General features: G+C 56.3%; 5 protein-coding genes across 5 annotated transcripts; 4 read left to right on the plus strand and 1 right to left on the minus strand.

The window, feature by feature from the left end:
• Window positions 1-280: 280 nt before the first annotated feature.
• COL26b_000142 (uncharacterized protein) lies at window positions 281-1,642 on the plus strand (the record flags this gene model as incomplete). The annotated part of the gene is made up of 1 exon (XM_053173113.1): window positions 281-1,642. One exon carries the CDS (start codon window positions 281-283, stop codon window positions 1,640-1,642), a length of 1,362 nt encoding a protein of 453 aa, XP_053042819.1.
• A 3,011-nt stretch (window positions 1,643-4,653) lies between these two features.
• COL26b_000143 (uncharacterized protein) lies at window positions 4,654-5,654 on the plus strand (the record flags this gene model as incomplete). Its single annotated transcript, XM_053173114.1, has 2 exons — window positions 4,654-4,839; window positions 4,935-5,654. 2 exons carry the CDS (start codon window positions 4,654-4,656, stop codon window positions 5,652-5,654), a joined length of 906 nt encoding a protein of 301 aa, XP_053042820.1.
• A 434-nt stretch (window positions 5,655-6,088) lies between these two features.
• Window positions 6,089-7,507, plus strand: COL26b_000144 (uncharacterized protein; the record flags this gene model as incomplete). Its single annotated transcript, XM_053173115.1, has 1 exon — window positions 6,089-7,507. The coding sequence occupies one exon, from the start codon at window positions 6,089-6,091 to the stop codon at window positions 7,505-7,507; it is 1,419 nt and encodes a 472-aa protein (XP_053042821.1).
• Window positions 7,508-7,967: 460 nt separating this feature from the next.
• Window positions 7,968-11,851, minus strand: COL26b_000145 (uncharacterized protein; the record flags this gene model as incomplete). The annotated part of the gene is made up of 2 exons (XM_053173116.1): window positions 7,968-8,381; window positions 8,429-11,851. The coding sequence occupies 2 exons, from the start codon at window positions 11,849-11,851 to the stop codon at window positions 7,968-7,970; spliced, it is 3,837 nt and encodes a 1,278-aa protein (XP_053042822.1).
• A 1,770-nt stretch (window positions 11,852-13,621) lies between these two features.
• COL26b_000146 (uncharacterized protein) lies at window positions 13,622-15,573 on the plus strand (the record flags this gene model as incomplete). The annotated part of the gene is made up of 2 exons (XM_053173117.1): window positions 13,622-15,300; window positions 15,357-15,573. 2 exons carry the CDS (start codon window positions 13,622-13,624, stop codon window positions 15,571-15,573), a joined length of 1,896 nt encoding a protein of 631 aa, XP_053042823.1.
• Between the last annotated feature and the right edge of the window lie 150 nt (window positions 15,574-15,723).

Consider the following 15,723-nt stretch of genomic DNA (forward strand, 5'->3'; position numbering starts at 1 on the left):
GACGACCTTGCGCCAGCCCAGTCCGGAGCCTCCAATGTCTCACAAGAGGATGAGGTTGGACTTTGATTCATACCCGTCCATGGCAAGCGAGCCGCCGTCGCTGAATCGCACCCCCGAGGCGCCCAGGGCGAGCCTCTCCTGGCAGCATCGCCAGCCTTATGAGCTTCCTCCCATCCAAGACCACCTGCTCAACCGAGCATGGCAATCAGATCCGTATGTGTCCGACCCTGAATCAATTAGCACCTTAATCTCCTCTTTTTTCGTACACACCGACAGCACCATGGCCCTTCGTTTTTTGCCCGAGACAGCGTTCAAATCCTGGGTGACCGGTAATGCTTATATCAAGTCTCCAGGAGACCTGATGCTCATCTATAGCATCCTCGCCGTCGGCGTAGCCTTGTCAGGAGGACCCAAGAACATCGCCAACGAATACGCCCAGATCGCCCACTACGCGCAGCACCGAGCTGCTTGCAGCCTTCAGCTCGCGCAGGCTCGTCTGCTTCTCGCGCTGTACTACCTGTCACTCTCTAGGCTGAACGACGCGAACGAGTTGATCAGTGGAGCCATATCAGCATCGATCGATCTGCAGCTAAACCTCGAACTTGAAAAGTCGAACGAAGCGGACCTGACAGACTTCCCTTATGGTTTGCAAAAAGATGGATATTCAGAGAGCCGAAGACGAACTTACTGGGCATGCTTCGTACTGGAACGACTCAGCGGCGTGTTTCCCAATCGGCTGAGCATTCTGAACGTCAAAGACATCTTTATCCGACTCCCATGCGAAAACGAATTGTTCGAACGTCAGGCAAAATCCGACGCTTCCTTTTTCCCAGCAGCGATGGCTATGTCATCCAAAGCCGTCATTCGGCCATTGGGTATCTTGGCCTTCCTGGTACAGCTTGTGGCCATCTGGGGTGAGGCTATGTCTGAACTCTACAGGGCTGCCCAAAGCCAAGAAACAGACTATGACGCCGCGGGCTTTATTGACACCGTGATGGAGAAGTTGATCGGATGGCGCGAGTCCCTGCCCGAGTGCTTCACTTACAGTTCGGGCAATATGGCCCTGGCTACACAAGATGGCACTCTCAGCACATTCCTCACGATCCACCTGGTATATCTCCACGGGCTCATGAAGATCCATCGACACGTCCGGACAGAGCCGATCGCTGCCTCGGTACGGCTACAATACGGAACGCGCATCCATGAGGAAGCAACGCGGGTTCTGGACATCACGGGCATGTTGGAAGTGCTGCTCCAGGGCCGCCGAGCTCCCATCAGTGCGCCGCCTCCTTTCATGAGCTACGTCATCCTCGAGGCTACTGACGTCCTCACGGCGGAGGGGTCCTTGGCGGATGTCTCGGTCCTTCTGGATCGGCTCGCGGTCGCAGGGGCGATTGTCGATGCTGCGGGAATGGTATGGGAAGAGGCTCGGGCACATCAATCGGTCATGGAACAGAGGCTCGATGCACTACGTGCTCTGCGGGATCGTCAGCCCAGCGACGCGCCCCTCGCCGGTAGCAGGGTGTTTGATCACGACGAGAGCAAGGATAGCAAGCTGCCTGCGGGGAGGTGCTGGCAGATGGACGATCCAATGGACACAACATTTCCTCGAAGGATGGATCTCGTATACATTCGAAGCTGAAGCAGCTAGCCACGTCGGCACCAGACTCGTTTCTTTCTTTTTCTACATGCATTGCATTTACGGCGTCTGGGGACACGTGGATTTTTTACTTGCTTTTTTTGTACTGACGGCCTTAAACGCTCATATATGGCCTGCACGCTGAGATTATCACGAAGCAGTCATGTGGTGTTGCGCCCAGAATTTTGTTCATATTCAGTTTTGCTTCGCTAGACTCTTGTCTATGTATCATTATACCCTGTACATGAGAAAAGACGGATGAACAGGCCGGCCAATCAAGGGTTGGGGAGAGACAGCAAGAGGCAGAGGAGAGGGTGAGAAACGGGCAATTGTCACCTACTGCATTCGTAGATAGAGACAGCCCCAAGAGGAGCTAAACCAGGCAACACGAGATGAGAGAGAGACGAAGAATCATAGCATAGGGCGCGATGTGATGTAACTCACGCCACCAAAATCCAAATAAAATGAGGGAAAAATAAGCAGATCTTTCCGCCGCATCATCCATCATCCCTTGTGGCCGTGATATTGCAGAATGGAGGGATCGGTCTGCATGTCTCAGGTTGGCCGCATGATTGGCATGCGGGATGCGGCATACGACGGCAGCCTGCCCCCCTCCCCCCTTCGGCTCGGTTTCTCAACGGTGCGTTTAATTGACGCCGGTACGGATAGCCCTGCCAGACTGCGCATCCCGTAGGAACCGGAACATGCTTCTCTTCTTTCTTTCGGCCGGGCATGTTGCCACATCTGCGGCAACGTTTGTTGGTAGGACCAACAGGGGCCATGGAGCCCTGTATTTTCACTTCCATAGTATCAAGGATGAGTGCTGGAGGTTCCTCGTTGGATGAGACGAACCAACTGCAGTCAGATTCTAGCGTGAGTCTACCTACATACATGCCACCACATACGGTGCTCACCTCACCCCTCGGCTCGTCGGACCGCTGTGGCGGACCAGTCACCAGCGCACACCGGTCGTGGAGTTTTTTTCTCGTCGGTGGGGGAGGGGAGGGGGGAGCTTTTTTGCAATCTCGCGGTGCTGCACGAAAACAGATACGGGATGCAATGTTGTCTCGGTAAATTCTCTGGGTGGGCTGGGGGGGGAGGGGGAGAGAAGGGACTTTTTGTTAGTCTGCGTTTGTTGTTTGTGTTTGCCGGTCCAGTCCAGTCTTTTCTCTTCATGTTTTTTTCTTCGTTCTTCTGCCCAATGACGGACACGCCCGTCCAACGCACCCCTCAAGGTTCAGACGGAGAGCCCTTGTCATCGGTAGCGGCGGGAATGACCTTAGGAAGGGGGGTAACTTGCAGTGTGTGGAATGGTGGGTTCCTTCTTTTCTTTTTCCCTCTCACTCTATGCTTTCTTTTTCCTTTGGCCGGTGTGGGTGGGCTGTTAATACCGGCCGTGATATCCCGCCCCTCCTCCGAAAGGGGAGAGGGGGGCCGCAATTGGGAGGGGGGAAAAGAGCCGCAAGATTTGTGTATGTCTTTTTATGAATTTGATATGATGTGCTTGCCTTGCCTGCCCCCATCCCCCCATGCCTCAACCGTCCGTCCTCACCCCTCTCTTTTCGCGCGTATGGCTAGTCATGTAAATCAAAGCCAGCGGCCCCCATACCATTGAGCATTTACTCTTTTCGTGACAGCGCCGTGGGTGCTAAACAGGTTCAGCCTAGTTTTGTGGAAAGCTGGAAAGGTAAGGTAGCGAGTAGTCCAACTAGCGCGCACAAAGGCCCGTTATCCGATCTAATCATGATCTGATGTCTCGCAACGGGTTGTGCTGTGGTGGCATGCTACGGGAATAAAATCACGAAAGTCGAGACACATATCTCGGTCAAGGTTCGAAAGTGCGATCGGCCCAATGGAAGCCAAGACTTTACGACGCTGCGGTGCCGTGGTCCGGGCCGTGGCGAACGGGTCGTCGTTTTTTCATTTTGCTTACTCGCGCGCGCGAATGTCTGACTTACTTCGCTTTTTTGCTCCGTTGATGATTTGCGCCTGCCTTGGGGCCGTAAAGTGTAACCCGCTTTTTGGGTTATGTATGAGCGACGGGGGGGAGGGGGGCCTGTTTCGGTGACGGGGAATTGCGCGCTGCAACGAGGAATGGAGTTCGTGAGGCTCCTTTGGAATTCAGGGGGTTTGGGACAACAGAGCTGAGGTTGACGGACAGGACGACCACAATGCACCACCACTACCACCACCACTCGGGGCCGGCCGGTCATCCGTCCGATCCCCCCCAGGTTGTTGATTAATCTTTAAATCTGTCTGCGACTGGGATTTGCGGCCCCCCCTTTCCCTTGCTTCCTCTTCCACAGGAGCGGTGTTCATGGTTGGTTTTGGGAAGCAAAGTCCGAAGCCGTCCTCAGTCGGCTCCGAGTCGCCCGGTTGGGATGATAAGGCGCATGGCGGCGCTGCCCCTACCCAGACCCTTGACAAGCCGCTGACGGGTGTGGGAGATGGGACGGAATTCGGAGAAAAGGGCGTTCACGTGCAAATAGGTATGGACAAGTGCCGATTTGCTCGGGGGAGTGTTGCCGGTCGTGGGTTAATGTTCCCACCTAGCAGTGAACCTGGCCAGGGCGGGTGTTTGGCGCCAGTTAGGTGCGAGGGATTACCTAACATGACCTTGCGCGCGCGACCTGGAACCCACCAGCTCGGCGCCGGGCTCCGCACCGAGCCCCGAACGTCATAGGCTGCTGTGTCTTGTCTTCCGTGCCGGACGGCCCCTGGTGACTTCCGTCCATCGCCGCTGCCGTGTTTGATAGAACCACCTTGACTACCTCAAAGAAAAATCAATTGCGAGGAGCCGAGTCCCAATATTCCGGCCTCGGTGGATGATGTTACCGGCGAGAGTAGTCTCGCGCCTGGCGCGGCGGCAGCCCACTACACACCTGCCACATTCGTTCCGGCGGGCGTACGCGGCCAAGTCCTCGTCAACCGCGAGACCCCCGCCGCCTCCGCCTCCATTCGAGACGGTCCCGACGTGTCCGTCGCCGACGTGCGGATGCGCCGAGACGCCGGCGATGCCCGAGGGCCTGCCGATCGACTTCAAGAGCCCGCTGAACGGCGTCGTGTCGGCGTACGCGGAGCAGGTGCTCGTCTGCACGGGCAAGGACGACTGGGTTTCGAGGATCGAGGAGGAGAACAGCGGGGACAACCTGGCTGCGGACCTGAAGGAGCTGTTTGGGCGCGGTGGGACGTACAGCGATGTGGGTTTTTGGCTTCTTTTCTCCCCCCCCAATGAGATGAGACAGCGATATGATTGAGAGTTTCCATAAGTGAGAAAAGACTGACGAAACCACAGCCGTGGCACAACATCTCCGTCCTCAACGCCTCCTTCCCCTCCTCCGTGCCGAAGCGGAGCGAGCTGCAGACGACGAGCGCGTACCTCCTTCCCAGCTTCAAGTACGTGCCCTTCCTGCCGCGCGTGAGCTTCGACAGCGTGCAGGCGCTCGCCAAGGGCTACCTGCTGCCGGAGAAGCTGCACAAGATGCACGACGGCCTGTCGCCGATCCACCGCGACCGGCTCACGCGCAAGGAGGCGTACCGGTCGCTGCTGTACGGCGTGCGCGACGTCGAGGACGTGCTGGTGCTGGTGTGCGGGCACGGCGGGCGCGACATGCGGTGCGGCGTGATGGGCCCGGCGCTTAGGGACGAGTTTGAGAGGCAGCTTGAGGGGCTGGGAGTCGGTGTTGCTAGGGGCCCTGTTGAGGTGTATGAGGGTGAGACGGAGAGGATTGCGGCGCCGCCGGAGGGAGAGGATAAGAGGTTATCGGCGAGGGTTGGGCTGATTAGCCACATTGGAGGACACAAGTTTGCGGGGAACATTATTGTTTATATACCGCCGAAGATGAAGATGGAGGGTGGGGAGAAGCACCCGCTCGCCGGGATGGGCATTTGGTATGGGCGTGTTGAGCCGAAGCATGTCGAGGGGATCGTGAGGGAGACGGTTCTCGGAGGAAGGGTTGTCGCCGATATGTTCCGGGGCGGCATCGATCAGAACAGGAAGATTCTGAGGATATGAAGGCGGCGAGGGCAGTGTAAGATTGTATTGTATTATAGAGGAAACCACCACTCTAGCGAGCGTGGACTAGACTTAGACCTGAACGGCTGTGTCAAGGAAAAGGGGCATCGGCATTGACATTCAACTACACTCGACAGCTTAGTACTTTGGACCGCCCCTAAAGCACAATGACCGTGCATTCCAAAGGTAGGCATCAGAAAATGTATCTTAACAATGATTCATTAAGACGCGTAGAGTGAGATACTCGTCGTCGTTGTGGCGCTCACGTGACCCGTCCTTTGCTCTCACTTGATTGGCGGGTCCGCTCAACCTCGACTTTTCAAGTCGTGTATGTCACCATCGCCAACCTCGCCAACAAGCCCAAAACGCTATCATATCCCAGAGGACTATCGGTCCGTCATCTTAAGCTGCGAAATATTCATAGAAGGCGGATGATGGCTTTTGTCGCCAGCGCCGCCGCCCGGTCGGGCTTCACCCGGTCGTGTCACACTCACTCCCTCACTTCAATAACACGCCAAAAACCGACGACACTCATCTCATCATGCCATACCCAACGCCTTTTACATCACCTTCACACTCAAAAACCCCGACCAACGCCCGTGACACCTGAACGCACACTCCCACCCACCCGCCGCCTCAAATCCACAACAACCCGCAAACGCCTCCTTACCCCGCGCACTATCCCCCTCCTCCTCGCCCTCGCCGTCGCCGGCGTCGCATGGGACTCCCAATGGCTCTTCCCCGCCTCCGCGCCCTCCTCCGACTCGTCCAAGGCAACCATCCTCGCCAACGGCCGTAAATTCGTCCCTTTCACCGTCACCTCCAAAGACCCCGTGTCCCCGACATCCTTCATCCTGACCCTCAAACCGCCACACACCGGGCCAGCGCCGCTCTCATCGCTGTGGGACGTCTTCGACCTGTGGTGCGTCGAGGTGAAGCAGCCCCAGATCCAGGTCGCGCGCGAGTACACCCCGCTCCCGGGCGCAGCCGGCGACGACGCGCTGAGGCTGTACGTGCGGGCGCTGCACGGCGGCGAGGTCTCGACGTACCTGTCCCGGCTGCTCCCCGGCGACTCGGTCGAGATCCGCGGGCCGCACGGGGAGTTTGACCTGCGCAGCCGGCTGGGCGAGGCCGGCGGCCGGGTGGTGTTTCTGGCGGGCGGGACGGGGGTGGCGAGCGCGTTGCAGGCTGCGCATGCTGTCCTGCCGCGCGGGGTGGATGTGACTATTTTCTGGGCCGTGAGGGGTCGTGAAGAGGTGCAGGGCGCGGCGCCGGCGAAGCAGAAGGGATCGAAGGCCTCGTCGTCTTGGGGATGGAATCCCTTTTCTGGGGGGAAGAGGGCGGGAGGGATCCAGGCCGAGGCCCTTTCTGCTGAGGTCGGCGATGCGTCTGCCGTGAGCAGAGAGTTACTCGCGTTGAAGGAGAGGTACGGCGATAAGCTTGATGTGAGGGTCGTGGTTGACCAAGAAGGGACGCGTGTGGGGGAGCTGGACCTCTCTGCAGCTTTGGCTCAAGCAGGGTCCAAGAAGCGCGAGGGTCCTCCACCGGTCTCGACGGAGGGATGCAAGTTCCATTCGCAGACTGCGCATCTGGGCATGGTTGACGGCGCGCCGAATGCCGGGAAGAGGTTCCTGTCCAAGGACGAGGACTGCGCCTGCGTCCCCAAGGAGGGAGCCGCGATCGGCAAGAACGTCTTTGTCATCTCTGGCCCAGAGGGTTTTGTGCAGGCGTACGCGGGGCCGAAGATCTGGCGCGACGGAGGACAGTTGCAAGGTCCTGTGGGCGGACTGCTGGGTGCGATGCAGAAGGGCAACCCAGACTTGTTGAAGGAGTGGATTGTCCTGAAGCTGTGATATCAAGGCGGCATTGTAAGATTCAAGCGAGCACATGTATCATAGTCTAGACCAGAGAAATTCAGGGCCCCTGGAATGGGATATTCAGTAACGCTGTCTAGTTTCTGGGCCGGTGATCCATCCAAACCGAAAGAAAATGCTGTACAAACTGAAGAGTATAAATCTCCCCAGCCTTCAACTCCGTTAATTGATGCAAACGCAGCCCCCCTTTCTGGCCGCGGCTCGTGTCCCGTTCCAAACGCCGAAAGTGTTCCTATGATACAAAGAAAAAAAAGCCTTCGCCGACGCTCATGCTTTCTACGTGCTCTGCACCTTTCTATATGAGGGCGGCTTCATCGTCCTCCTAATCAGCTTGACCGCGTAGGGAGGGATGAGAGATATCGCCCCAATGGCGAGGACACGCCAGATAAATCCCCTGGGCCCTGTCAGCATGTGGCCAAACACAGACGGCACGGACAACTTACAAGGTGATGATGAATTGGAGGTCAAAGTACCCGCCGAGGAACGGCACGGACCCGACGTAGATCAGGAACGTGCCGACGATGGAGAGGATCATGAGAGGATGCCACGTAGTGATCTCAATGGCAACCATGATGAGTTCGTTGAGCACCAGAACGGTGTACGACACGGCCACCATCCTGGGGCCATCGACGGAGGTGAGAATCTGTGACAGGCCTTGGATGGTGCAACCTTGGTAGATGGACACGAGAACCCAGACGAAGAAAGTGCGGTAAGAGAGGGATCGTCCGGATGTAAGTTCCTTGTACAGTTCGGGGTACAGGTTTGCGAGATCCTCGTCGACGTCCTTGTCCAGAACGAGGGACAGAACAGGGAACATGGTGTACAATGTGGCGTATCCCACGAGAAGCCAGTCCTGCAAAATGTCAGAAGATGTCCGATGTTGACTCCCGACAAACTTACCTTGTAAAGACCGTCTGGCTCGAACTTGATGGCGATGCTGTACATCGTTTGGCAGACAGCGATGATCAAACCACGGTGAATAACAAACTGAGCGAGCTTAGCACTCCTCTTGTAGCTGTTTCGTCCGTGCCAAACCAGCAACTTGGTCAGGTGGAAAAACTGGTCAATGGAGAAATCAGCAGCCAAACTGGCCTGACGACCCTCCTTGCCCACAATACCGACACCGACATCTGCCGCTTGAATCATGGAGACATCGTTGCCTCCATCTCCGATACAGCAAACTCGCTTCCTGGTGTACTCCTTGATCAGCTTCGCTACCTCGGCCTTTTGGGTCGGCGAGCAACGGCAAGCGACCACGGTGGGAAGCTGGACGGCGACAGAAACGAACTCGATTCCGAAGTGGGTAAGGAACAGGGCCAAACTCTCGCCGTCGATGAGAAGACATGAATCTGTCCTGCCGCGGAGGAAATCCAGGTGGTCTTGAGCGTTGTCCTTCTTCTTAAGCTTGGCGACCGTATAGATGTACTGCCCGCGAGCGACCAGCTTGGAGCTGACGGCAACGCAACGCGCGGTTTCAACCTTGTCACCTGTCAACATCCAGATCTTGATCCCGGCGTTTCTCAGCAGCTCCAGCGAAGGCTTGACGTCCTTTTGCAGCTTATCCTCGACACCGGTGACGCCGAGAAGCTCCAGGCCGCGCTCCAAATGATGAGAAACAACTCGCTGCATGCCTGCGTCGCGTCCAGTAATAGCCAAGGAAGCTGCCTGAAAGCTTGAGGAGAACTCCTGGTACTGCTCATAAGACAGGCGCTTGCGTCCAACGACAAGCGTGCGAAGACCTTCACGGGCCATGTTGGCGGTTTCCTCGTCAAGCCAATCGTTCTCGGCTACGATAGCGCTCATGACCGTATCGGCACCCTTTTGATAAAACCAGATTTCGCTGTCGGCCAGATTGGGAGGCGCGGCTTGAGCCTGTTCGTAGAACTGAACGATGATGCCCATGCGCTTCCCTTCAGATGTAAAGGGGAAGACGTCCAGAATGCGCACCCGCACAACTTCACGGCCAGTATCTGTCGACTCCAGAACCATACTCTTTCGGTCACGATAAGCCAGACGAAGACCAACAGACTCGGTCCATCGAACAATTGCAATCTCGTCAGGGGAGGACGCCTGATACGAGACGACTGTCTTGCCATCTTCCTCTTCTGTAGTCGGGATGACGTTGTGACACAGAGCCAGTGCAAGAACAACGTCTCGCACACGGGAACCAATTTCTCTTCTTGTACGAGTAGCACCGACGTTTACCGAGCTGGACACCTGAGAGGAGGGCGTGACGAGAGCTGTGCGTGTCGAAGGATCGGTGGCAGGTTGGATGTGGAAAGCTTGCTTAACATAGGAGTTGACTTCGTCCATGGCTTCGTTGGCGTATGAAACAGTACCGACATGAATCTTCTTCATCTCCATTTCGTTTTGAGTCAAGGTTCCCGTCTTGTCACTGAGCAAGTACTCGATTCTGCCCAAGTCTTCGGGAATCGTACTCGTTCGGACAACAGCCCCAGGAATACCCGGATCTCGTTGGATGAACCAAGAGTACGCACTCTTGCCCATGTCGAGGTTGACACGTAGACTGATGGGTACGATGGTCGAAAAAAGAACCAAAAACCGCATGATCTTGATGTACCAGACGTTGCCCTCGGTATTCGAGAAACCCTCCAGAGCGACCAAAATAACGGATAGGGCCAGGGTCAGAGCACAGAGAATCTTTGTGAGAGAGTTGATCTCGTACTCCAAGAGACCAGTCTTGGATCGTGAGGGAGCTGTAGACAGGGCGGACCTTGTCTGAGGACCAGTGTACATGATGACCGCCAGAGTCGTCCCACTGGAGGCGATTACCGTGTTTGCCCAGGCTGTATTGTCGATCGATAGAGGTGCAGAAGTTCCTTCATCCCCATCGAGCGCTCCTTGTTGATTTTGAGCATCTCTTCTGGAAGACAAGAGCTCGACAGTGCCTATAAATTCGTTGACCTTTTTGTCGGGCTTGCCTCCGGTGACACGGAGGCGAACAAATTCTTCCGTTGATAGCGACTGGGACAGAGGTGATGCCAGCCGCAACTTCCAATCCGTTTCACCGTCGAGCTGATCAGTTCTGATGAATGTCTCGCCAGACGCATTGCCGCCACTCCCATCGTTCTTCTCTGCTTCCTTGCCCTTTGCGTCAGACGAATCCTTCGAATGCTCTTCGTCTGTATCAACCAACAAGGATTCCTCCTCCGCAATGGTCTCCATCACAGGGGCCGCGGTGGTAGATTCCGCACTGATGCATTTCAAAATGACCACATCGGCAGGGACTCGCTGACCTTTACCGAGTTTGAGAACATCGCCGACCTTGAGATCCCGAGACTTTCGGACGACTTCGCGCACAGATGACGACGGCGGAGGGAGGCCCCCATCTGCTTCTGCTCGCTCCTCCTCTTCCTGGATATCCGACAGTCTGTCCCGGCTGTTCACCGAGTTCTTGCCCCTCCTCATCGAATCCGACTTGAGTCTCTTGTGGGATCGGTGCGAAGCCATAACACGACCGGGCTCGTCAAAAGTGAGAATGGTGTATTCCTCCGCGTTCGCCTCGTTATCTCTACGTCGTCTCTCAATGTCGTCGTATGCCTCCTTGCCCATGGTGATCATCAACACAAACGCCAAAGGTGCAATATAAGTCGAAAGGTAGCCGATTCGCAACGCTGGAATTGCTTGCGACAGAGCTACCAGCAGAAAGTACATGTTGAAGAAGAAGGAGAATTCGTTGTAGAGAGTGACGGGCAGGAACGAGAGGGCCGTGTACTTGGCGTTCGATATCAGGTTCGGGGGAAATCTCGTCGACTGGGACGACCCTACGGCGACAAGGCGGGATGTCGATGGGTCGTCCTCGTCCTGGTCTTCGTCGTCGTTGTTGTTTGCCTCCTGCGCCCCTGAATTCGACATGAAGCTGGGCAATCGTAAACCCGACTTCAGACGTTCGAACTTATCCCCAGCAAACGAACGGCGCCTCGCAGGCGATCCGCCCGGCAGGAGAGGCGAGTCGTCATCGTCGGATCCTCTGCCATCCCTATATCGTGATGAGGAGCCCTCGGATTCGCCCAAAAGGGCTTCTCCATCGTCGCTGTCGTCGTCGCGGTTCTTGCCCAGCTCTCCATACCCTCTGGCCTTCTGCCCGGCCCGACGTGAGCCCCCCATACGTAGGTTTCGCAGTGCTATACGTGGCGATCGATGTTCAGTGGTCTGGCGGTCGCTGCGGATGAGTCCAGGGCTGCGGTGGGTAGTCGTAGTCGCAGGATCGAGCTCCTGGATGTCGAGATCGAGGTCTGAATCGGAATCATTCGCTGGGGAGCTTGGCGGGTCCGCGGAACGGTACGAAGTTGGAGAAGGCATCCCGCCCGCATTGGGAGAGTGTGTATGCAGTGGGCAACTCTTTAGGAAAATTCCGCGTAGGCGGAGGTGGTGATAAAGTTCGGTCGAGGGGGCGTGTACTGTTGCTTGGGGATCTGCATCGGATAGCTTCGGACGGGTCGGTATCTGGTAACGCGTGCGCGCAGCAATCTATGTCGTGTCAGGTCTGCAGTGATGGCCAGATCATGCAGTTTGGATCGCAGGGAAGATTTTGCGTAGAATGTGTAGATTGTTGAGTCGTGGTGTTTGGGACAAGTAAACCATTGGCGCCAGCTTTGCTAAGAGGCCGGATGGCTTGGATGATGTCGCCTGGAAAGGCTGAGCCAATCCAATTGGGTGGGAGTGCTATTCAGTGTGTCAATGCCACTGGCTGTAATGCGGCATCCCAGGGGGTGCTGTGGCGGGCCACTTTATGTGATGGAGGCAGCCGCGTGGCCTTGAGTGCCCAGGCTGGACGGGTCGGGTGCTTGTGCGGTAGGTACCTAAGTCAGGTAGGCGCAACGTCAGGCGGGACGTGTTGAGTGTGGCGGTGGAAGAGCTGCACCGGGCCCTACATTAGAGCCAAGGACGATTAGCGGGAGGCTTCTCGCGCGCGGACACCGATAGCTCAGCTCCGAGGAACCCGTGTATGAAGGAAGATTCATATTACTAGGTTACGTGGTTACTTGCTGTTGTAGATTGTTCTGCGATCTGTCCTCGTGGCGTTGCTTTTCTTTTTGAAGGGTGTATTCTACTAGTTCTGACACCGTTGGCTCGCTGCTGAGCTGCATATGCATTTTATCTGGAAGGTCTTGGTTGGCTAACATAAATAAGTAGGACGGACACTGCCGCATAAAAGGCAAGCTGTTCTCTACGAGAGGATGCAACTTGCAGCACGTCACACTTGGAGTCAACTGGTACGCAGCTGACTATGTGGCGGGATACTCAAACTTTGGTTTCTATCGGGGCATGCTTATCATCAATTATTGTCCAGCCAAGTGAATACATACCGTAAGTAGGTACTGAACATGGCAACGGCACGGGCATCCCATGTTCCTGGGTACATCAAGGTGAGGTGTCTTACATAAGACTTTAGGTCCAGATTGGGGAAGCACCCGGAATATCTTCGGCCCCGTGTTGCAAGCAGTGCAGCTCATCGACGGAACCCAGCCTGTGCACCACCTCCAAACCTGGTCCGCCCCTATTCGGGCGCGGAATGACGGAATCGGCCAGGAATCCGGGCTTCTGACTGGACGACGCATTCCAGACTGCACTGACAGACTCCTCTCGAAATTTTTAGGGACCCTGTCGCAGCAACCCGCGGTCGCAGATGCTGTAGGATGACACTGAAGCAGCAAGGTACATGGGGGAAGTACCGCGCAGCACCGCACCTTCATCGTACCTGCCAGCTTGCACTTGCACTTGCACCTTCAGTCCGTCCATTAGACTTTCGTCCGTCCACCAAAACACCTTGACGCCCTAATTCTTCCTCCTACCTACCAAACCGTCAAGTTCAGCATGGAGTTTGTCCTTGTGTATTCTATCTAGACTTCTGTTTCTCTTGTACATGTACGTGGCCTCTCTTTCATGCCTCTATCTCGATTCCTTCCATCCCCTCCCACTTGTCGCGTCGTGCGACGCCAAACCCCCGGTGCCGTGCCGCGCATCTTTCTGGTATGTCCAGTGCTGACAATCTCGACATAGCTGTTCCTCCAGCCTTTGAACTCGCCGCATCGCAAACTCGCATGACTCGAATCTAATTAGACCTCCATCATGACTGTCGAGACCGCGAACGCCTCGTGGCATCCGGCTTTCATGCCAAATGTTGCCAGTGGCGACGTATCCGCTGATGCCGCACCACCCTCAACCGCAAATCACGACACATCACCTCGGCCCGCTGCTGCCGAAAAACACCTCTCCGATGATACCGACCGTAGCCACGAATCACAGCAAACATTCTCTTTCGAGGACAAGCCTGCGGGAGGAAGCACTTCCTGGCTGGGCGCGGATGCTACTCAGGACGAATCTGACGATTGGCCCAACTTTGGTCAACCGGATACTCTCCCAGTCGAATCGAAGGAGAATGGTGAAGAAGCTCCAGCTACAACGGAGGTCCCAACTGAAGCTTCAGCTTGGCAACCCGGACCGATCCCTGTCACCCAGGAGGCCGCGACGCAACAGGATGTCCCCGCCGATGATGCCAAACCCGCCGGTCCCACGTTAGGTCACACCAGTAACGACTCCTTTACCCGAACGGTTGCCCACGAAGTTAATTGGGACGACGACCACGAGGAATGGACGCTTTCTCGAAGGGACACTGATCCGTTCAAGTTCATGCCGCCCAATGACAGAACAAACTCTTTTCCGCCGGTGCCGCCTGTCGGAGCTTCCACCTCCGCTCCTGGAGAGGAGCACCCTTTACCGTCAAATCAAGCTGAGGATCTGATGCACGAGATCGAGAACACACCGGACCATTATGACGCGGCTGGCGACGAGCAAACATACAATGCTGCTTCTGCACTCGATTCAGGTTTTGGGAATGACACCGAGGATAATCAGCAGTACGTCGGTCGTGATGAAACCTTTACCGAAGAGGAGGGTCTCGGCTCGCGATACGAAGAGGGCGTTCCTTTGATTTCTCAAGTGGATACAAATGGCGATGCGCCACAGGCCGGGCAATCATTCACAGAGTTTGGCGACGACGAAGCCGCCGATGATGACTTCTTCAGCAAGGTTCAAGACACAAATGATGACGATTTCCCCGACTTTAGCGGCAAGCAACCCCTTGAACGCAAATCCACCATGCAAGTACTGGGTGCCCTGGACGACTCTACGCTTTCCAGAAAAGACACGTTGGACGACATGTTGGAAGAGGACGAGGATGAGGAAGCGTGGCAGGCCACCCAGCCGACGGAGACGTCAACCAGTACTGCACCGGAGCCCACAGAAACCGAGACTACACAGCCCGAAGATGCTGAAGCCAAGCCCACGGAAGACTTGGCCGCGAAATGGGAGCAAGCCTTCGCAGGTGATGAAGAGGATGATTTCTTACTCGACGATACGCTTGACGCGTCTGGCGAAAGCAAGTCTGTTGACCCCTCGGCGTTTTTCGGCAGCGACGACGAAGGCTTCCTCGAGGATGATGACGAGCAGCAGGCTGCCCCTGCTGCTCCGGCCGCTAACCAGGCGCAAACATCTGGCACCCAGGGACGCTACACACCTCAAACACCTGCCGCTGCTCTTCAAAGGAGTAGCTCTAATCCTTACGCTCCTGCACAGCCGGCATTGTCTGCTTATCAACCTCAGGCGGCTGCCTCGCCATTCATCCCAGCACCTTATGCCGTCCAGCGTACCCAGTCAGCCGCTCCTTATGCGGCAGAACAGCAGCTGAGACCCGAACCTTCCAAAGCCCAAAGCTTTGCTGCCCAGTCCAAGGGCGGCTACACATCGCCGTATGATCTGCCCATGCAGGTGGTTGTTCCTAAGAAACGGGCGAGCACTTCTCAAGCTCCGAGAAGTCCTGCGACGGGACCGGCCCCGGGCCCCCCTCCCAGGAGCTCAAGCATGCACGCGTCCACTCCTCCGCCCCGAAGAGCCGCTTCTTCCAGCGTCTCTCCGCCAGCCTCAAGTCATTCCGGCCAGCCTCCAGCGGGTGGGAAGCCTGCGCCGGTGCTGCGGAACAAGGACAGCTTTTTCGAAGATTTGCCAATGACTTCAAAGCCTAGATCTGCCTCTAGGCAAAGTCAGAGGGTTTCTTCACCAGCACAAACAGCTCCGCCTCCACCCCTTGGACCCCCAGCACAGACTCGGCTTGCACCATCACCGCTGTCGCCGCCGATGCTATCGCCCGATACCACTGACATGTCTTCTCGTTC

The sequence above is a fragment of the Colletotrichum chrysophilum genome (genome assembly GCF_026319265.1).
Source record: "Colletotrichum chrysophilum strain AFK26 chromosome Unknown scaffold_1, whole genome shotgun sequence".
NCBI classification, from domain to species: Eukaryota; Fungi; Ascomycota; class Sordariomycetes; order Glomerellales; family Glomerellaceae; genus Colletotrichum; species Colletotrichum chrysophilum.